The sequence below is a fragment of the Coturnix japonica genome, chromosome 15, assembly GCF_001577835.2.
Source record: "Coturnix japonica isolate 7356 chromosome 15, Coturnix japonica 2.1, whole genome shotgun sequence".
NCBI classification, from domain to species: domain Eukaryota; kingdom Metazoa; phylum Chordata; class Aves; order Galliformes; family Phasianidae; genus Coturnix; species Coturnix japonica.
Window position 1 is genome coordinate 8854236 of NC_029530.1, and position 21342 is coordinate 8875577.

Genomic DNA, 21342 nt, shown 5'->3' on the forward strand with positions numbered 1-21342 from the left:
GCCGCGGTCGGTGCAGCCCGTGCCCACCCGGAGCTCCGCACATCGGGGGCCTCACCGGGGGCTGCCGGACCGCACGGGGTGAAGCCGGGCCCGCTCCCCACCGCTCCCCACCCTCCGGGGGCGGCGGTGCCGAGGCGGGGCCGGGGCGGGACGGCGGGACCGGTCGGGGCCGTTGAACCAATGGCGGCGGTGGGCGCGGGCGGGGCGGCGCGGGGCCGGGCCGGGCGGGAGCCGGACTGCGCGGGGCTGCGCGGCTGCGGGAGCGGGCCCGGCCCGGCGGAGCGGAACCGTATCGGGAGCGGACGGGACCTGGAGCCTCGCGGGGGGCAGCGGGCGGGCACCATGTCCCAGGACAGCCTGCAGGGTTTGGACGAGGGAGCGCTGAGAAAGATGGTGAGTGCCCGCACCAAGGAGCGGGGGGAGGGCGGGAGGAGCGGGTCGAGGTGCCCGCAGGTGGCACCGCTCCCGCTGCAGCGCGGTGCCCGGTGCCCTCGGCGCGGGCGGCGAACGGGGGCTGCTGCGGGAGCGCGGGGGGAGCTCCGGGAGCCGCCTGGGCGCTCTTCCGGCTGTGCCCCATCGCCCGCTCTGCTCGGACCGACACATCCGTCCGTCGGCTCCGTCCCTTCGGTGCCGATCCCCGCTGCCCGCCGTGCTCCCCGCGCGGTGCCGGGCGGGACGCGCTGCCCGCCATGTGCCACGCGTGCCCCGGGTCCCTGCTTCCCTCTGGCCCGGCTCCAGCAGCCGAGCCCTCCCCGGCCACCTGCTTCCTGCGGGCATCACGGAGCTGCTTCCTGCCGGCCCCGCTCCGTGCCGCTCCCCGGGCTGCGTTGCTGCGGCCGGCCTGGGATGGGCGCTCCGCGGGTGGCCGTGGGTCGCCCCTCGTGCAGCCCAGCGGTGGGAAGGGGCTCCGACCTACCCGGGGATTTACGTTGGGAAGCCGCTTTGGATCGTGAGCTGCCACCCAGCGTGCAGCCCGGCTCCGTGCTGCCCGGCCGCCTCCGTGCGCTGAGCCCCGCGCCGGCTCCACGGGCGGTTTGGGGAGCGGAGAGCGGCAGGAAGCTGAGTCAGCTCGGAAAGAACGTCCGCGGGGAACAGGAAAGGGTCGGGGTACCGCTGGGACGGCGTGGAGGTCAGCACGGGGTCCGTGCCGCCCGCAGCTCCCAGTTGTGCTCAGGCTACTGCGGGCGCAGCTCACAAACCCATCTTCTGCCCCGGACACGGGGATGGGTGCTCGGGGTTTCTCCTGGCTCTGCTTCCCACCCGAGGCTGCTGGGAGCCGAGAATGAGGCAGTGCTTCTCCACGGGGCTGTCCCCGTTTGAGCAGCGGGTGCTTCGCACCTACTCGTGCCTTCCCAATGCAGCGGGCTGCACACACGTGCTGCTGGCTGGCTGTGCAGGTGTCCAAAGGGAGGCTGAGCCCGCGGGGCTGCACTGATGTGAGCTGCTGCTCTCCGTCCTGCTGCAACCACGGGCTCTGTTGGATGGTTCCCCTGCTCCTGCGTGGCCTCACCCCACGGCTGCCCACAGCTCTCCCCGTGCCCATGCAGCTGGAGGAAAGGCTGCTCCGGGCTGACGTGAGCCGGGGAAGGAATTTTTTCTTTGGTTAGGTTTTGGCTCCGCTTAGCTGGAAGAGGATTAGCCCATATAAGGGAAAACTGCCTGCCTCTGCCGCCGCTTCCTCCCTGCTCCTTCTCTCTCCCCATCCCTCGGTTCCTCGTTCTCCTCCTCCCATCTCCCAGTGGCAGAACTCCCAGCAGTGCTCTGATGTCCCCGAGGTGCCACCGTGTGGGACCCGAGGGCAGCCCGGAGCGGGCGCTGGCTCCCCGCAGTGGTGAGCGGGGCAGGTGCTGTTTGGGGCTGGTCGTGGCCGATGGGATGTGGATGCTGCTCTGGCTCCTTTCCCCAGCGCTGAGTTTCCCTGCGGCCGCACTCCAGCTGCTCAGTGCCCCTCTGTGCTGCCTATCCCAGAGCTGGATGGAAAGCCTGGGCTAATTAGAGCTAATTATGGCCCTCTGCTGGCGGACGTGCCCCGAGCTGAGGCAAGGCTGAGTGCTGCCGTGCTCGGGCATCACCAGGAAAGCAGCCCATGGTGGCTTGCCAGCACCCTCCTCACAAAGCCACTTTGTGTGGGACGAGGCGGGCGTTTGCTCGCAACCATTAATTTACTGCAGGCTGGGCAGGGCCCGTGGGGCCCTGGCATGTGCCGAGCTCAGGGCTTGTCACTGCAGGGCCCCGCGGCCCCTTCCAGCCCTGGCTCCAGCTGTGGTTTCCGGCACGTTGCCCCACGAGCTGTGTGTTTGCCGTGTGCTGGCTCCATGCTGACGTGGGCTTGGGACGGGGCTCCTGCTGCCCTACCGCCATCTCTCCTGCGGAGCAAAGGCTGAATCCTCCAGGACCGCGGTGCAGGTCAGACCCCATCCATCAGGTGCCCTTGGGAAGGGCAGATCCTGGTTCTTCTCCTTCCCTCCCTCCCCACTGCTGCCTTTGTACCCTGTTCACAAGGCTCGGAGCTCCTGTGCCGGGTGCGGAGCACTCAGCCGTCAGTTTGTTTAGCAAATGGTCAGGGCCTCGGCCTCCCGGTGTGAGGTGGAGGAGTGTTTTTGTGTCCTTAAGGCCTTTACACAGCTGCAGAGCGCCTTGTTGCCTCCTTTCCATTCTCGCAGCCCATTGCAGAAGTCCCTCAGGGAGGCTGTGGGTGTTCAGATGGCCTGGTATTGCCTGGGGCTCTGCTGCTGCCCCAGGACCTTCTGTGCATGCAGGAGCTGGGGCTGCTGCAAGATGGGTTGGTTTCTCCCACCCCAGGGATACCATGTAGGGCTGTGAGGGTGGGCTGGGGCTGTTCGTATGCCTGGCCTTATGGCTCAGTGGTGCTGAGCTCACCAACGCTGCTCTCTGGGTCCCTGCTGTGTGCTGAGCCAGCAGGGAAAGGTCTGCCCTGTTGCAAAGGCTGTGACTCCGGATGAGAGCCCACACCCGGCAGCACGTGGCACAGGACTGCAGCCCCCAGCTCTGTCCCCGGGAGGCGGATGCTCACGCTGCTGCAGGATGCTGATATGGGATGCTGATATCACTGCACGGCAGGGGGTGCTGGGAGGGATATGGGAGGGAGCTTGTTTGTTTTAAGCTTCAACCCCTGACGACAAGGATTGTCATTTCTAACCCTGTGCTGCCCAGCAGGAACTGACCCACATGGGAAGGTGTCCCTGGGGTGACAGTGTGGAAAATGCTGCTCCCAGATGGGTATCGGTGGCTTTGCTGGGATGGGCTGTGCCAGCAGATGCAGAGTGTGCAATGGGCCTGCAGCGGGCTGCAGCCTTCCCCTGGCTTGTTGCATGTTGCTTGTTGCTGTGCTTCTGTCCCTGCTGTGACCTGGAGCTCAGTGACCAGTTAGTTGGCCTGACAGTGTCCTGTGGGAATGTGAGGAAGAGAACTGCTGCCTTCACCCTTTGCTGCAGCCGCTGCTGCTCCCAGCTTTCCGAGCCCTGATGCTGACAGCAGCTGCTGCGGGTCACGGGGTTTATTTTTAACAAGCTCCATGGGAAATCGTTTTCCCGGTTCCCTCACTGCAGTCCAGTGCCTGGGCAGGGCCTGGTGTCCTGCAGCAGGGCTACGCCTGCTTTGTGCAGAGGCTGCTCTGAGTGCAGGCCGCTGGCACAGCCCACACTGCAGCTCTGCTATGGAGGAAGGGAAGCCCCCCGTGTGCTGGTGTGGTGCTGGGTGCTGTGCCTGCTCCCCGAGGCAGAGTCCAGCTCTGGCCGACCTCACATCCCATCCCACGCTGGGGTTGGGCCACCCCTCATCCCCCGGAATGGGGGCAGACAGTGCCAGGCAGTGTGTGCAGGGCGCGTGGGCAGCGCGGCACAGACGGCCCCATTGTGCCCATTGCCCAGCCCTGCCCTGTCCTCCCAGCTGGAGGCGACGCTGGACCTCGCCGAGCGGCGCCGCATCCGCTCTGCCATCCGGGAGCTGCAGCGGCAGGAGCTGGAGAGGGACGAGGAGGCGCTGGCCTCCAAACGCTTCCGCACCGAGCGCGGCAGCCACCGGCAGGACAACAAGGAGAACTGGCTGCGGTGAGTTACCTGGGGCACAGCAGGACCCTGGTGCAATGGCTGTGCGGGACACTGCTCCCCTGCGGCTCTCACCCCCTGCTCCGGCGCAGGTCCCAGCAGCTGGAGGAGCAGCAGCAGAAGGCTCTTGCCTCGCTGTCCCGGGAACTTGAGTCCATCACTGATGTGGAGGAGCTGACGAAGCTGGTGAGTGCCTGATGGTGGGCTGGTGTGAGGGAGCTGAGTGCCACTGAGCCCTCGCCGTGCCTCACTCCTGGCTCTGCCCCTCCGCAGCTGCGGGCAGCCAGCGAGTACGAGGAGCGCAAGCTGATCCGCGCCGCCATCCGCAAGCTGCGGGCTGAGGAGATCGAAGGTGAGGTCCCTGTGTCTGGGCTGCCCCGTGGATACTGGGATGCGCCCAGCTCCTTCCTGAGCTTTACCTTCTTTGCTTCCACCCAGCTGCAGCCCTGGCTGGGAACGTGCAGAGCAGCCGCAGGGATGGTGCTGAGCCTGCAGCCGTGCCCGCATGTGCAGAACGCAGCAGGAGGGATGATGCTGAAACAACAGCTCTGGTTGGGAACGGGGAGAGCTCCCACAGGGCAGGCTCGGAGCTGCCGGCCGTGGTGAGCGTGGAGAGCAGCACTGAGCCCGGGGAGAACAACCAGAGGGGTGATACTGAACAGCCAGTGCTGAGCAGGACGGAGGAGAGCAGCCGTGGGGGGGATGCAGACAGACTGCCTGCAGAGGAGCCTGAACGCTCCGTGGTGAGTAATGGGGGGTGATGCCACTGGGAATTGCTGAGTCCTTTGCTTGTGCCTGCCTACTGAGGGCACAAATCCCTGCACGTGTGTGACTTACCTGCTATAGGGGGTTGGGGTAGGTGACACTGGTGGTGGAGAAGAGGTCTGCAGGGAGATGGGGATGTGGCTGTGCTCAAGACACCAATGCGGGCTGTGTGAGTGTTCCCTCTAGCCTTGGAAGGGATTGGTCCTGTTCCAGGACTAGGCTGGTGCCCGGTAGTGATGGATGAGCTGGTGGGGCAGGGCTGGGAGTGGTGAGCGCAAACACAAGCTCCCTGTCTAGCAATGATGGCCCTGCAGGGCACGGTAGCTTTGTGGTGGTGGAGTGTCCTCCCAAGGACGCAGCACAGGGCTTCCACTTGCAAGAGTGAGTGGGGGAGGGACAAGCAGTGGTTTGACCCCCAGGCTGCCTGTGTCCAGCCCAGCTTTTCCCTCTGCCCCCCCCCAGGGCCTGCATGGGGCCGGTGGCAGGGGAAGGAAAGGTGACCCTGTGCCACTTCCTTCCTGGTCAGCATCTGCTGGTGCTGCGGCACCCCCAGCACACAGCTATCTGTGCAGGGCTGTTTCCTGATCAGACTCCCAATTTATCCAGAAGATAAAGCATTTCCCTTTAGCATAGACTGGTGGGGTATGTGTTTTGGCACTAGTTTCCCCCATGCATCCCTTGGCTGTGGTCCCCTAACTGCCTCCCCCTGTCCTGTAGTTACACTTGGATCTCAGCCCACTTTGCCCTGGGTTGGTGCCGCTCTTCCCTTGCCCCTTCGTGGCACTGTGCTGCCACTGCAGGACACTTATGTCCTAGCAGCCTTTGGCAGTAACCCTATTGCAGAGTGTGAGCTGCTGTGTGTGTGTGAAGTCCCATGTCTTGCCCTGCAGCATGGGGATGGCACAGGGGGAGGCTGCAGTCTGCAGCATGTCCCTGGCCAGGTGGCAGGATGGGACAGTGCTGCTGGAAGTGGAATTCTGACCCACCTTGCATGAGGAGCTGCCTGGGCGCAGTGGGGTGGAGGCAGCTGTGGGGCTGACTGGGCTCTCAACCCTGCTTTCTTCCAGGCTCGTGAGCAGGAAGAAGAGCAGGAGCACAGGCAAGCTGAGCTGCAGGACCTGAGCAGCCAACAGCTGAGAGAAGCCCAGAAACCCCCTGCCCAGGGTGAGTCCACGTCTGCAGTGTATTCCAGGGGAGGAGCAGAGCTTGGGAGTGCAGGTTGAAGTGGAGTTTGAGGGAGAATAGGAGGATGGAGGGGCTGCAGGGGGTCTCCTGATAAGCCCGAGCTGGTGGCCAGGTGCTTGCCTGGGGCCACATGAGTGGGGATGCTGCACAGAGCCTGTTATCTGCCCTGCAGCTGCAGCCTCAGGGACCGTGGTGCTGCTGGACCTGCACCCATCCCTGGAGCCCACTGCAGCCCCACAGCCCGAAGAGCACACAGCAGAGGTGGAGCTGCACACCGGGCGGGCACCTGAGTGTGAGCTGCAGTACCAGGAGGAGAGCTCTGGCAGCTCCTGTCCTGCACAGGAGCCCATCGTGGAGCCAGCAGAGGCCCCGTGCAGCACAGGGCAGAGCCGCCAGGCGGAGCAGCACGGCCCGGCACAGCCCTGCGCTGTCACTCAGAGTGGCCAGGTATGGGAACGCTGCACCGGTGGGTGCTGGGAGCCACCCAGACCACAGCCCCCACCTCAACATGGGGCTGGAGGTGCTGCACGTGGCATCTGTCTCAATGTTTGCCCCTTTGAGCTGCTGAGGTCAGATTGTGGCAGCTCCTCAGTTCACCCCTTTCCCCTGCAGTTTGTCATCTGCGTGCGAGGCCAGGTGTCGGGGAAGGCTGTGATGCCACAGGAGAAGCCAGCAGGTAAGGGCAGCCCCAGGCAGCACCCCCAGACCCTCCCCTGCGAGCCCGAGAGGATGCGCTGTTCTCTGTGGGGCAGGATGGACCACTGGGGATGGGGACGCAGCGCCTGGTTGGGCTCAGTGCGTGCTCAGGCCTGGGCCAGGCAGTGGGGTGGCAGGCACGGTGTTTACAAGTCCCCCAGCTACCAGCCGGGCTGCTGCAGGGCCATGAAAGGGAATCTGTGCGTGCAGCAAACCTCGGCCTTTTGCATTCTTTGTCCCAATAAGGCTGGAGCTGAGCACCGGTACGGCCCTGGCCCCCCCCGGGGCTGTGCTCGCTGGCCTGGCCGGGGGCTGTGCGCTGCTCCGGGCCCTCCATGCCTGGCCGGGCGCTCTTGGCAGCCCAGAGAGATTGTGTTGGACAACTGATGCCCTCGTGCTGCTGTTGGGAAAGCGTTTCCCTTCTTGTGTGCCAGGAGGAAATAAGGCCAAATGGGAGCTCGCAGCTGTGGGCACCCTTAGGGTCACGGCCCTGCTGGGAGCCTCCAGCAAGACACAGGCTCAGGCCTGGTGGCTGGGGAAGGATTAAACCCTGCTGCCCTGGGGCAGAGCAGGGCAGCTGAGCAGCTCAGCTCCCTCCACACCAACGCAGAGCCTGCATAGCGCTGGCCCTGCTCTGCTGGGCTCCCATGGGGGCTGGGACAAGCACACAGCCCCTGTGTTCCCCTATCCCCCTCCTGTGCCCGGTGGGGTGTGTAGTGGGCACTGAGCTCCAGGGACGTGGGTGACACTGGGGAGAGCTGCCATCCCTGCTTCATTCTGTGCTCACTCTCTTCTCCCTCCATCCCATTCCTTGCACACGGACGTGGCCCGTCCCTTCCCGGCTGGCAGCACCCACCCAGAGCACAGCACGGACCCCATCTCGCCTCAACGCTCAGCGCTGGGAGCAACCCCCCTCCTCGCCGTGCCCGCAGGGCCACGCAGGTGAGGGCACATGGTGGCTGCCGTGCTCCATTTGGGCTCCCACCCGCGTGTGGACACGCAGAAGCTCAGAAGGCTGCGGGGCACCCGGGGGGCAGCATCCCTATGGGCGGCATGCATGGCGGGGACGGCGTGCATTGGGGGGAGGCCGGGGGGCAGCATGCATCGCGGGGTGCGCGGGGGGCACTCGACGTGGCACCCATCTGACCCGGCTGCTCCGTCCCCCGCAGAGCCGAGCCCCGTGCAGCGCTCCTCCTCGGTGCGGGAACGCGCGCAGCGCTTCACCCCTTCGGGCGCGACCCCGGTGGGCACCGCGGGGCGGCAGCGGGCGGCGGCGGGCGGCCCCGAGGGGGCGGGCGGCGCTGCGGGGCGGGCCGGGCCCGGCCAATGGCAGCGGGGCCCTCGCACGGCCCCGTCGGGCCCCGTTCAAAACGCGAGGGGAGCCGGTGACGGAGGAGCAGAGCAGCGCCCGCCGCCCGCCGGCCCCCGCCCCGCCGGTACCGGCCCCACCGCCGCCCACGACGGCATGAAGACGTACTTCACCATCGAGATCAAGGATGGGCGCGTGCAGCCCCACACGCAGTCCGTCACGCCCCGCATCGTGGCCGCCCCCGGCAGCCAGCGGGCAGGTGGGCACCGGGCGGGGGGCACGGGGACAGCGGGGACGGTGGGCACCCAGGGGCCGGCAGGGGGGCGACGTGTGGTTGGACGTACGGTGGGTGCTGGTAGGACAGGGGAGCCGCGGTGGGATGTGGGATGCTGGGGGCAGAGCGTGGGCTCTGCAGAAGGGCAGGAGCGTGGCAGCCCTCGCCCTTTGGCTCCAAGGCTTGTCCCCGTCCAGATGTCCCCTCCCATCCCACAGTCCTTCCAACCCTGCAGCCCGGCCCCAGAGTGCAGCACAGCCTTGTGCTGGTGCCCCATCCCCACAGACCCGCCTCTGTGCTGGCACGGGCGTCGTGCGAAGCACCATCCCCGCTGCTGCCCTTTGTGCTGTGCCCGTATCAGGACAGGATGCCTCCGTGCGCTCTACGGGGCTGTCCCTCACGCCGGGAGGTCTTGGCTCCCCCTGGAGAGCTGCGGGAAGTGTCCATCTTAGGGGTGAAGGCACGCTGGGGGGGCCTGGCTCCCCACTGACGCAGCAGCTCCCACATCTTTTAGCCGTCCCCGCAGCCCTTTCTGTGCACCAGAGCTCAGAGCTCTGCTGCAGGAGCAGGATGCGCCGGAGCCGGTGCTTCTCTCCATCTGCGGGCACGGGGCTGAGCCTGTCGGGCTGGAGCACAACCCGAGTGCCCGCGGCTTCCTTTGCAGAGCTCACCCTGGGGCTGAGGAGCACTCCCATCCGCATCACCGCCATCCCCAGCAGCACCGGCGGCATCTGCAGCATCAGCACCAGCAGCAATGTCATCAAAGTGAGTGCGCTCAGGGCCCTGGATGCGGGGTGGGAGCAGTACCATGTGTTGGTGCTGGCACCGCGATTGGGGGGCTATGCTGTGTGGGTAAGGGAACCCCCAGGGCCTGTGTGTAAACCTACATCCTTGTCCAGGTGACCTCACTCGTGCCACAGCGTGTATAGATGGCTTAGAGAAGGGAGTGGGTAAGGGGCAAGGATTTGTGGGTCTCCCCCTCTGCTCTCAGCTGCCTCATAGGGTTGTGGCAGCTTAGGGAAACCCATTGCCATCCAGCCCTATGTTTTCCATTCTGGGAATGGAGCTTGGCCGTGGGGCTGGGGAGCATCTGTAGGGCCCTGCTCCAGGGGCTCCGCTCCCTCCGTGCTCCCCAGCTGAGCCTGCATGGTGCAGGGGATTCTTGGGGCCAACTGGATTGGAAAGAAAAAGAAGAAGGTACAGCCAGCCTTGGCTCTGATCTGGGTGGAGATGAGGACACAGTCCTGGGTGCTGCAGTAGCAGGGCTGGAGGTGCCTAGAAGGCAGCATGGTGCTTACAGCTCTTTAAGTGCTTTTATCTGCTGTTTGCCATCTAGGGCAATGCAAAGTGTGCGCGTGTGCAGTGGTATTGGCAGGAGCTGGGATGTCCAGAACTGTGCTGCCTTGCTCACGGGGCTGAGTGCCTGCCTGCTCCTCCAGGCATGGCTGAGATGGTGGTCAGGGTGCTGCTCGCTTGCTGTGGGCCCAGCATGGTGCTCAACTCGACCAGCATGCAGCCTGGTGGGGCTGCAGCCTGGTGGGGCTGCAGCAGGTGCTGCCCATGCCAAAGGTGCAGCTCTGTGCCCACAGGGTGACAGCCCCGCACTAATGCGCTAGCGCAGGGCCTGTCAGCTCTCATTAAGGTATTAGCAGTGCTGTGGGACTTGGTGGGTGCTTGGGGACCAGGGCTGGACACAACCTCCAGGTGTGCTGCAAGCAGACAGGGAGGAGAAGGAGGAGGAGGAAGGGGCTGTGGTTCCCTCAGCTCTGCCAGGTAGGGGTCGGTCTGACCCGTGGTGTGTGTGGGGCTGGGGGCTGCTGCCTTTTGCCGAGAGTGCTGTGTGTGCCTTGGGAGCTGGCAGATGTGGAGCTCATGGCGCTGCATGCAGCAAGGAGAGGTGAGACCCATGGTCACCCTGCAGCGGTGATCGCCCAGGGCTGTGGCTTTGTGCTGGGTGGGTGCCATGGGGCAGGATGGCTGCAGGAAGTTGTGTAGGAGGGGCTGTCTGCATGCAGCAGAGCAGCGTTGCTGGAGTGGATCCTGCAGGGTTTCTGCCTGCCTGCCTTGCGGAGCCTCAGTGCTGCATGGCCACGGGGGCAGCAGCTGCCAGGACATGGGGAGAGAGGCAGGAGCCCATTCCCTGGAGCAGCCACCAGGGCCCCCCCTTGCCGGGCCACCTGGTCCTGTGGGGCCTGGAAACACTTCCAAGTGTCAGCGCCTGCCTCGGTGCCCCTGCACGGGACCCCGGGCCGTGCTGCGACAAGAATAGCCGGGCCGGCCTCCAGCTGGGGGTGGTGCCCCTGCAGCCCCTATAAAGGGCAGGGGACAGCTGAGAGGGGCCCGCTGCGGCACCCACAGCCCTGGAGCCCGCCGCCGCCATGCCGGGGGTCAGCCTGGAGAGCCTGGCGCAGGCCGGGGTGGCCGAGCTGGAGGAGCTGCGGCGAGAGCTGCAGGCCTTCGGGCGGGCGGTGGAGGGGCAGCTGGAGCAAGCCGTGCAGCAAGTGCAGCCCCTGGCCCGTGCGCTGCGGGATCTGGAGGAGGAGCACCTAGTGCTGCGGGCTGAGCAGGCGCGCCTGGGCCGCCGGCTGGACCTGCTGGCACTATGGCTGGCACCGCCGGAACCCGCAGAGAAGGACCTCAGCACCCTGTTTCTGGAAGCACAGGACCCTTGCGCTCATTTTGAGGGCACTGAGGAGTCCAGCAGCCCGGTGGCCCATCCGCCCACTTTCTCCAGCACGCGCCAACAGTCGACCCTGCATCTCTCCCGGAGCGACAGCTTTGTGAGTGTGGGCCAGGCCGGGCCTGGCTGGGCTGCCCCGTCCTGGGCAGCACCCACTGGGGGGGCAGGGTGCTGGGGCTGAGGAGAAACCCTTGGCTGGGGGTGGGATGTGTATGCAGTGTGGCCGGGATCAGCCGCAGTCACAGCCTGCTGCTGTGGGAGGCCGGTGCCGGGCAGGGCTGCGAGCCAATGGCGCCTGCCTGCTTCGCATTGCTGGCGTGCCGGCCGCAGGGCAGCTGTGCCGGCCCCTGTGTGGGCTCGCCTTGCGGTCGTCACCTCGTCCTGCAGTGGCCCTGGGCTCTGTGCTGCTCCTCCTGCCCAGAGCTTTGCCGCAGTGCTCTGCATTGCTGGCACCGGGCTGAGCCACTGGGGAGCCAACCAGTGCCAGCAATGCGTGCCCTCACGCCTGGCAGTGGAGCAGGATGGGGCCAGGTGTGCAGCGGGGCTGTCTTGGCCCAACACCTCCCACCCACTGCCTACAGGCCCTATTCCGGGCCTGGAGAGCTGCCCACGGCGCATTGCTTGGGGGTCGTGCTGAAAGGGACTTGGTGTCCTGGCTGTGCTCCCGCGGGGGCTGAGCTGGCCTAGTTCCTGAGCGGAGATGACGAGGAGGCTCTTGATCTCCTGCGCAAGCTCTTCTTTCCGCTAAGTCCCTTAATTCCTTGGAAATCCCTTGTGCTGCTAATGGTGTGCACTGGCCTTGCCAGCTTTAGGGCACTGGGCATGGAGCCCCCTGCCTCACCGGAGGCCCTAGTGGTGGCAGTGGGTCGTGGGTGTCCACAGGCTACAATGTAGAGATGTTTCAGCAGCAGGTACAAGAGCACCTGGGGCCTCCTGGGGCAGGGTGGGCTGCGTTGTGTGCTGAGCATTGGGGATGTGGCACTCCTCCTGCATTGGTCACTGCTGACATCCATGGAGTCCCACCAGCTGTGAGCTCCTACACCACACAGTGCATCTCCACGGTCCCTGCTGCCTGTGGCACTGGGCAAGCATCGGGTTCATTAGGGGGCTGTTGGGCTGGTCAGGCTCAGGTGTGTGGTGCTCTCCTTGCAGCCGATGGAAGCAGAGCTGGTGGTGGAGCAGCCCCAGGCACCGAGGCTGCAGCCAGAGCTGCCCAATGGCATGGAGAAGGTCCAAGTGAGGGAAGTGGAGAAAAGGAGCAAGCTGAATGTCGAGGAGTTGAACAGGATTGAGGACGAGGATGTTCTGGATAAGATGGTACGTCCTTCACTGTAATGGTGTGGGCTTCTGAGGACAGGATGCAGGCTGGAGATAAAGGGGCTCGGAACTGGGTGGGAGAACAGAGCTGAGGGGCCATGCTGAGCTCCCCTTCCTCCCACAGCTGGATCAGACCACAGACTTCGAGGAGCGACGGCTGATCCGTAATGCCATGCGGGAGCTACGCCAGCGCAAGAGAGGTAGTTGGTGGCTGCTGGGAGGGGGGAATGCTGATTCTCCATGCGGGGTCATGGACCTTGCATCTTGCTGCTGACACCATCCCCTGTGTGCATTTGCAGACCAGCGGGAGAAGGAACGGGACCAGCGGCTGCAGGAGGTGAAGAGCCAGGCTACAGTGAGCAGGGCTGGCCACAACACTGAGACCACCACCACGCAGAGCACCCAGTCAGCCGACGGCTCAGCCCGCAGCACTGTCACCAAAACCGAGCGCCTCATCCAGTCTAGTAAGCACAGGGCTCACTACTGGTTCTCTGTCTGTCGTTCTCTGCTTGTCCTGGCTGGGACCCCTGCCATTTTCAGCATTAGCCCAGCCTGTGGCATGCACCGGGCTTTGCAGAGCCCAGGGCAAGGGACAGCAGAGAGCTGGGTATCTTCTGTTGCTCTTCCTGTGCAGGGAGGTGACAGCATAGCATACAGGGTCAGCTGCATCCTGCAGAGAGCAAGGCCCTGGTTTAGGGCCAGGTTTCACTGTCTTTGCTTGGTTGGCCTCCTGCTTTAGACATCCTGGGGCCTGAGCCCTAAGGGATCTGCTCTAGCACCTTCCCACCTGACCCATGCTCCCCATTGGGGTGGCACAGGGCTTGTGGGCCCTGTCACCCACACTTTTGCCAGCTGACTTAAGCTGGGAATAGCTGTCCGTGGCTGCTCCAGCCTTCCTGCCTCTCTGCTCCATCACTTTGGTCTCTCTGTTCCACCTGGTTGTTGCCTGGGGGCACGTAGCTTCCGTCTCACCCCTCTGTGTGTGCAGGATGTCTCCCTGCCATGCTGTGTGGACATGAGGGTAGTTCATAGTGCTCAGTCTCTAACCCAGCTGTCCCCCTTTGCTTTCTCCCCTGCAGATGATGGCAGCAAGACTTCCCGCACAACAACCATGGAGTCGAGTTATGTGAAGAGATCAGACAGTAAGAGCGTTCGCTGCCTTTTAGCATAGGCATCCCTTGGGCATGCCCATGGGGGCATTGCTGCTGCAGAGCACATTGCAGAGCTCCCCTGGCCTGCCCAGCTCTGCTGCTCCATGGCTTCTGCCTGAGGCCTCTTTCTCCTTTTCTGCAGATGGCAGCAGCAGCACGTTTGTTCAAACCAAATCATCCTACAGCTCATCTTCCAAGAAGACAGGCAGGTAAGTGGTGATGCCGCCAGCTAGGGACCTTCAGCTGTGTTTGTTCCATCCTAGGAGCATGGAGTTCTCTGCGCTGCAAGGATGATGAGGGGCTGAGAATGGCTATGTTCCTTTCTGCACTGAGGCTTTGCCTGTGTCTCTTGCAGCATCTTTGACCGGGAGGATGAGAGTGCCTCAAGGCAGAGCAGCCTGGCTGCACTGGAACGGCGTCAGGCTGAGAAGAAGAAGGAGCTAATGAAAGCTCAGAGCCTGCCCAAGACATCAACGTCACAGGCTCGCAAGGCCATGATTGAGAAGCTGCAGAAAGAGGGCGGGAGGTGAGGATGTGGCAGGAAAGGGGCGGTTGGGGCAGCAAGTATCCCATGCGTTACCCTCCGTGTTTTCTCCCTCAGCTCTCCAAACCCGGCGGCACCGCGTGCAGCTGTGCAGCGCTCCTCCAGCTGTGGTGTCCCCAATGCCAACAGCATCAAGCAGATGTTGCTGGACTGGTGCAGGGCTAAGACCCGGGGCTATGAGGTCAGTGCTGCCTCCTTTCCCCATCTTGGGCCAGGCTGGGCCGGTCACTGTGCCCCTTGGTAACTCTCCTTCCCTACAGCATGTGGACATCCAGAACTTCTCCTCCAGCTGGAGCGACGGCATGGCCTTCTGTGCTTTGGTCCACAACTTCTTTCCAGATGCTTTTGACTACAGCAAGCTCACACCTCAGAACCGCCGTCACAACTTCGAGGTGGCGTTCTCCTCTGCAGAGTACGTAACTCTGGTGCTACCATAAGGGCTGTGGGCATGTCCCATGTTCAGGACAGCTCTCCCTCCTGCTGCCTGGGTTCAGGGACATAGGCAGGGCCCTGGAGGAGCTGGCCATGCCCGAGGCTCAGTGCCTGCTGGCATCGCTCCTTTCTGTCATACAGTGAGGTTGGGGAAGAGTAGACTGGGGTGTACACAGACCCGATGGGCTGGTACAGCCCAGTCTGTGCTGAGGTGGTGGGCATGGGACTGGGTTTCCTGGGCGTGGAACATAGGAGCCAAAGGCAGGGCAGGCTCTGTGGGGCAGAGCACCAGTCATGCACAGTGCAGTACCTATGGAGCTGAGATCGGGGTTTGTACATGCAGGTGCCTCCTTCACAGTTGTAGGGGCTCAAACACCGTTGCAGCTTCTCAAGTCTCTTCCCTCCCCTTTTGCTTCTGGTTTTCCTGGGTGCTGAGAGATGGGAGCGCATCCAGCTGGAGGGCTGGAAGCCAGGCCCGCTCTCCTTCCTTCTGTCTCTCCTCCCATCCACTCCTCCTCCCCTCCAGCACCCTGCTGGCCTCGCCTCGGGCAGGGCCAGGTGGGTTTCGGAGGGGCCCCATCCCCACCTGCCTGGCAGGTGGCAGCCGGCTGGTGCTCAGTGTGGCAGCACTGGCCGGGAGCTCCCAGCAGCTCCCGCGGTGCTGTTCAGTGGAGCAATTGGGAACAGGGGGCCGTGTGCCTGGGTCTTGGTGCTCCTATTAATAGACTTTTTGCTTTAATTGGGACCGGTGCGTGGACTGAGAGAGCCATCGATCTCTCCGGCCTGGAAGCCAGGTGGCCTCTTGTCCTTCCTCCTCCTCCAGCTCTTGTGAGCGTCTTCTCCTGAGCTTCCTGCACCAGGGCTGTGCCGTGCGGTTCCAAGCGGAGCTGGGCAGGATACTGGGCATGCCCAGCCCTCCTGGCTGCTCTATATACAAGCTATATAGAGCGCCGCTCCGCTCTGGAACTCGCTCCCCGAGCACCGGGCGCGCCAGAACACATCACTCCCTCTTCTGTCTCGTTCTGTCATTCCCTCTTGACCTCACGCCTGTCCACACTGCTCACCTACCCTCCCATCCCCTGCTTGTGAGCCCTGGCCCCCCTAAGTCACACTGAATGGCCTTGGAGCGCGGCGGTGCCTGGAGCCGTCCTGCCCCTGCATCGCGCACCCCCAGAGCATGTGAGAGCAGAGCAGCATCTGCCCGGGGAATGGGAACTGCATTGATCCGTGTCTCTTGTTTTCTCTCTTTCTCCCCTCCCCGACTGGGCTGCGGTCACTGGCTTGCCCCTCTCTCTCCCTGCCCTCAGGAAGCACGCTGACTGTCCGCAGTTGCTGGACGTGGAGGACATGGTCCGGATGCGCGAGCCGGATTGGAAGTGTGTGTACACATACATACAGGAATTCTATCGCTGCCTGGTCCAGAAGGGGCTGGTAAAAACCAAAAAGTCGTAGCCCATTTTCACCCCCGGGAGCGATGGTGAGAATCTTCCTGTCGATCTACTGCCGCACACCAGCCCACCTGCATCCCACAGCTTGGCAGGAGGGCCGGGGAGCGGCCGCTGCGGCTGGGGCAGATGATGGGGTATAATGGTGGGAGAGGGTCAAGTCTTGTTCTGGGAGCAGGGTGGAGGCAACTGGCTGCCTCTCTCCTTCCAGAACAGCGCTGGTGGGGTGAGGGCTGAGGAGGTGGCCGCGGAGGGGACCCAGGGGCCCAATGGCTCTCTAGCCACAAGGATGATGCCAGCAGGAGTGGGGCTGCTGTGGCTTTTCCCTGCCTTCCTCCCGCTCACCCATCCCAGCCAGGGGGATGAGCGGCTGGGTACCGGGGAACGCTGCTTTGGGCACCCAAGTGCTGAGCAGCACCGGCCTGTGTGGGTCTGCTCAGCTGATGGGCAGGCCCTTGTTGCTCCCACGGTGCTCCAGCCTCACTGCCTGTGCTCGCTGCCTCCTGTTTCTGTACTCGAGGCTGCCTGTCCCAGGCACGCAGAGGCTGCTGTCTGCAGGGGGGGAGGCTGAGGCCAGTGCTGCCTGCAGGATCAGGCGTGGCTCAGGGTGCTCCCCTCCCATCGAGGTGCTGCCTGCTCATATATGGGCAAGAGAGGGGAGCCTGGAAAGTGTGACTCAAGGCTGCAGTCCTGCCTCTTCTTGCACTGTTTGTGCCTGTCTTTCAGGGGCATCCTAGCTGGCACTGGAGCCTCCTCTCCCCCAGCTCTGCACTGCATGAGCACACCGAGGCCCAAACAATGCCTTTATAAGGGCAGAGCCTGTCTCCCTCTGCTGCCTTAGCATTTCCATCACCCTGGCTGGTGGTAGCAGGGGACCTGCTGTGCTCAGGCGGGTGCTTTCCCAAGGCCCTGAGCATGGCCTCCTGGGCTGCTGTATCATGCAGTAGGGCTGCTGCAGACCAGGCCCTGGGCTCAGAGCCCATTGCTTCCATGGCTGTCTGAGTTGCAGCTCTGCAGCATTAACCAGGAGAGCGGAGCATGAAGAGCAAGGCCCCAGGCAGAGCTCCCAGGCTGGCTACAGCCTTCCAGCATGGCTGCAGCACCTGTGAGGAGCCCAGGGACCAGGCAGCTTTCTTTGATCCCAGTGCTCCTTGCATCCATGGATCCAACTGTGTGTCTGTGCCAGTGCCAGCCCAGAGCTCCTTGCTCCAAGGGCTGTGTGGAGCACCAGAGCACATGATGGGGTTAGCAGGGTCTGCAGCTTGGCACGAGGGGGAGGTGGTTAGGGATGGGGGATTTTGTGGAGGGTGTCTGATCTTCCCAGTACAGTCAGAGCTGTACCAGTGAGCTTCTCCCTGGCTCAGCCTGCATAACAGTGGGACCTGGAGCCAAGCTTTGTGGGTTCTGCAGGACCTAACAGGGATGGCTTCATCCCCAGCCGCTGCATGGTGGCCTCAAGCCCAGGTTCAGCTTCGGGCTCCTCAGCCCCAGCCCTGATCTTGGTGCTGGTGCCAGCACAGCCTGTGCCCTGTCAGCCAACACTGGCAGTGGCTGCTCCAACTCTGAGCACTGTCCTCTCATGGGTGGCAGCAGCACTGGGCTGCTCCTGGACACCCCTGCCAGCCCCAAGCCCTGAAGAGCCACATGAGGGAGAGAGCTGCTCCTTCTCTGCCATCTATACCCTGCCTGTAGCCTGCAGCAGCAACAGCCCCCGCTGTGCCAGCAGCCCTGAAGACCAAGGAGCCGCCTGGGGCCTGGTGGAGCTGGGGAGACACATCTTGGGCTGCAGGCTGCCAGCAGTGGGGCAGGGGTGGTGCTTGTAGCCAAGGGTCAGAGTCAACAGCAGCATCATCCCAAGGCCAGCTTTAATGGTGGAGAGTGCCCTGAGGTGGAGAGCAGCTGGGGAAGGGTCTGGCACAGGCCTTAGGGCCCAGCCCAGGCCTCAGTGCCCTGCACAGGCCTCAGGGCAGCATAGTGACTCCTGGCTGGGGTAGCCATGGGCCATTGCTGAGCCACTGGAAACTGTGTGGCTCTGTCAGAGTTGTGCCCGCATTCAGGCCCAATGCAGCCTCCCTGGGCTGTGATCCAGCAGTTGGGTGGGAAGCAGGAGGGTGGGAGGCTGGGAAGCCTGGCCAGGAGTTGGGGAGCAAAGGGCAGCGTGGGGTGAGACTGCTCTGGCAGCTCCAGTGCAGTGCAATGGCCTCAGCCTGCACTCAAAGGCCTAGGAGGGCTACGAGGCGACTGTGAGGACCAAGAGCAGGGCAGGGTGTGGGTCACAGGCCACACTGGGCTGGGGGCACTGAGGGCACAGTGAGGCTGGGGGCAGCGGTGCCTGGTGCCAGCAGCCCCATCCTGGCCTCCCACAGGCGTGCTGAGCCCCTGTGTCTTTGCAGGATGCTGGCGGACTGCGTGCCCCTGGTGGAGGTGGAAGACATGATGATCATGGGGAAGAAGCCAGACGCCAAGTGCGTCTTCACCTACGTGCAGTCCCTCTACAACCACCTGCGTCGCCACGAGATGCGCATGCGGCAGAAAGAGTGCTAGAGCCTGCCCTGCCTGCGGCTGCCCGACACCTCACTGCCCCCTCCCTGCAGGGACGCTGGTGTGCGGAGGAGCTGCTGCCCCATGGAGAGGCTGGCAGTGGGGGTGGAGAGGCTGTGGGGCTGGCGCTGGACAAAGGCAGGGGCTCCTGGTCACCCGTTGCTTCGGCCTTGCTGGAGCTCCTCAGTCAGCCACTGCCCCAGCTGGCTGCCAGCTGAATGTACGGGCAGGGCAGAACGGTGCCAGGTAGGCGCTGCCTAGGATGCTAGGATCCCTGCAGCCAGCTTGGCTCTCCTCCCCTCTGCCATACTCTAGTGTGTTAAGTTATTCATTCTCAAGGAGTTCTTTTTACGTGGGCAGTGTCTCTGCTTCCCCAGGGAGGCTGGGGCAGCACAGTACCCTTGGGCCCTGAGTGTCTGGGTCTGTGTGTCTGTGTGGCTCAGCCCATGGACCCTGCAAGCCAGGGCCTGGGTGGGCGCTGCTGGTTTTGGTGCAGCCGGGAGGCAGAGTGCCCTGCTCCCCAGGCGGCCTGAGAGCAGTTCTGGGCCCCCTGCAAGGAAGCCCCTCTGCCCACCACAGTCCCTGCTTGGTGCCACCTCCCTGGGGACGGCCCTGTGCCAACACCCTGCTTCCCACCGCACGCACGTGCCCAGGGCGCTTCCACGGCGGGGACCTGCAGCACCCCTGTGCTGGGGAGCTGGAGGGGAGCGGGGAGGGCCCCGAGGAGCGCGGGGCCAGGGCCAGGACCAGACAGCCCCCGCGCTCCTCCCCAGCTCTGGGCACCTCGTGCTCAGTGCCACTCGCCCCTTCATCACAGTCTACACCTGCGTTGACACGTGTACCAACACCAGCCAGACAATAAAAGTTTATTCTATAGGGTGATTCTTCTGCCTCAGGTCCTTCTCCCCAGTCCCTTCCAGCAGCAACTGCGTACAGGGCCATTTCCCCTTGCCCTGGGAGGATCTGCAACCTCAGCTGCACTGAGACCCTTCAGCTCTGGCCCGGAGCTGGGCTATAGCACCCTCACCCCTTGCTCCCCATGGGTGCAATCGTGCCCAAAGCTTTGGCACCTGATCTACCTGGCCATGGGGGCAGCACAGGAACTACATAGCAACCCTGCAACCCCCTCCTGCCTCTGTCCTGCAAGCATGGATGTGCACCCAACTGAGACTGCCACAGAAAAATGACAAGGTGCAGCTGCTGATAGGCAACGGCTTTACTGTGTGCTTGATAGAGGCAGCCCTGCTGGTGATGTAAAGCCATACCCTCCCAGGAGGCAGCCATCCCACCTCCAGGACTCAGCACATCTACCCTCAGCACGTGGAGCTTTCTGCTGAGAGTTTCATCCTGTCCTGTGCAGGTAGGATACTGCTGTCCAGCACCAGGAGTTGAATGGACCTTGGGGCATGGGAAAGGAGCAAGAAGATCTCTGCTTCTCCTTACTAATCATGCCAGAACGGCTGGGCTGCATAGCTCAGGGGGAAGGCAGAGACAGGCACATAGGCTCACTCAACCATCCACTGTGCTCAGGAGCCTCTGCTCAAGGCTGGCACAATTCAGGACACCCTTGGGACAGAGGCTAGAGAGCACCAAGCAACAACAGCAGCAGCAGGGAACATCTCTGCTTCCTGCTCATGCTCTTGCCACCCCATGGCAAGCTCCCTGGTCCCATGTGAAGAGGCAGCTGTCCTAAAACCCTTGTCCCCATGCCCTGGCTATAGGGCCTCCTACCACCTGGCACTGCTCATTACAGGTCTGGGCGGTCCTTCTTGTCCTGTTCAGACAGGGTCTTGCTGTCAGCTGCAGGAGCTCTGCGGGGCATTAGGGTGGGCAGTGGCTTGGCAGGGGCAAACTGGAACTCCTCAGGCACAGGAGCTTCGGGAGTCTCCTTGCGGTAGAAGCCCAGCTCCTGCACCAGCTGGTTGATCTCCTCCCGGGTCATGTCGCTCAGGGGGATTCTCTGCACAGAGACAGGGATCCATAGCAGCTCCATCAGCCCGGGTGCCCTGGACCCTGTGGCTGTGCTCGGTGCTGTGCAGCCCACTCACCTCCAGCTCCTCATATCTGAAGCTAAGCAGCACGAGCTCAGGGTCGGCGCCGGGCAGGTGCTTCATCTCCAGGTTATGGCTGGGAGATTCGTTAAGGACCGGCAGCACCAGGTGGGACAGTCCCAGCCCCATCCTCCTCAATCTATGCCCTGTTCTGACCCCCCATCCCATCCTGCTATAACACTCTCATTCTATCCCACATCCTCATCCCGGCCCTCGTCACATTCCATTCCCATCCCGTCACATCCGTCCTCATCCCGTTACATCCCGTCCCGCCTTGTCCCATCCAGCCCCTATCCCATCTCATCCAGCCCCTATCCCATTTCATCCAGCCCCCATCCCATCCCATCCCATCCCATCCTTGTTCCAACGTGTCCCACTCCCTTCCTCATCCCTACCCCACCCCATCCCATCCCTTTCCCCCCTCCCACCCCAATGTTGCCCCCTTTCCCCCCACCCCTCCGCACACCGATACTACAGCGGGATGTCCTGGCTGACGAAGGCCTTCACCTGCGGGCACAGCGATGCGGTTCGGAACAGACCCATCTCGGTCCGCCCCATCCCCGTTAAGCACTTACCTCCGGCAGCCGGCTCAGCCGTCACCCACCGCACGTCTGCGGGCAGACACAGCACAGCCCGTCACAGCCCCACCCTTAACCCCCCCGGCCCCGTACCCCGTTCCCGGTACCCACCTCCACTTTACCCCTCGCCAACCCCCGTGGTGGTCGCCGTTCGCCCCCCGCCGCCATCAGCAGCAGCACAACCAGCACCGCCCGCCGCATCCCGCCACGTCGCGAGCCTCCCCCGCTCCGCGCATGCGCGGCACCGCGCGTGCACGCACCCCGCCGCGCGTGCACATCCATCGGCCGCGCGCTCTCGGCCGCGCGC

General features: G+C 63.8%; 2 protein-coding genes across 5 annotated transcripts; one reads left to right on the forward strand and one right to left on the reverse strand.

Annotated features, from left to right (window-relative positions):
* The first annotated feature begins 217 nt into the window (after positions 1-217).
* Positions 218-19285, forward strand: SMTN (smoothelin). 3 transcript variants are annotated; one of them, XM_015878231.2, is made up of 21 exons: positions 219-393; positions 3910-4070; positions 4160-4253; positions 4341-4419; positions 4506-4810; positions 5900-5996; positions 6190-6464; positions 6630-6693; positions 7563-7655; positions 7883-8281; positions 8961-9061; positions 12129-12293; positions 12418-12493; positions 12593-12757; positions 13373-13435; positions 13587-13653; positions 13800-13970; positions 14046-14169; positions 14249-14400; positions 15728-15897; positions 18259-19285. In XM_015878231.2, exons 1-20 carry the CDS (start codon positions 343-345, stop codon positions 15870-15872), a joined length of 2847 nt encoding a protein of 948 aa, XP_015733717.1. In that variant the 5' UTR covers positions 219-342; the 3' UTR covers positions 15873-15897; positions 18259-19285. The 3 variants fall into 3 exon arrangements, with proteins under 3 accessions (XP_015733716.1, XP_015733717.1, XP_015733718.1); XM_015878230.2 differs by lacking the exon at positions 15728-15897 and having other exon boundaries at positions 218-393; XM_015878232.2 differs by lacking the exons at positions 7883-8281; positions 15728-15897 and having other exon boundaries at positions 220-393.
* Positions 19256-21270, reverse strand: SELENOM (selenoprotein M). 2 transcript variants are annotated; one of them, XM_015878235.2, is made up of 5 exons: positions 21147-21270; positions 21033-21068; positions 20930-20964; positions 20455-20533; positions 19256-20366 (listed from the first exon to the last, which is right to left on the reverse strand). In XM_015878235.2, the coding sequence occupies exons 1-5, from the start codon at positions 21234-21236 to the stop codon at positions 20154-20156; spliced, it is 453 nt and encodes a 150-aa protein (XP_015733721.1). In that variant the 5' UTR covers positions 21237-21270; the 3' UTR covers positions 19256-20153. The 2 variants fall into 2 exon arrangements, with proteins under 2 accessions (XP_015733721.1, XP_015733722.1); XM_015878236.2 differs by lacking the exon at positions 21033-21068 and having other exon boundaries at positions 21147-21255.
* Between the last annotated feature and the right edge of the window lie 72 nt (positions 21271-21342).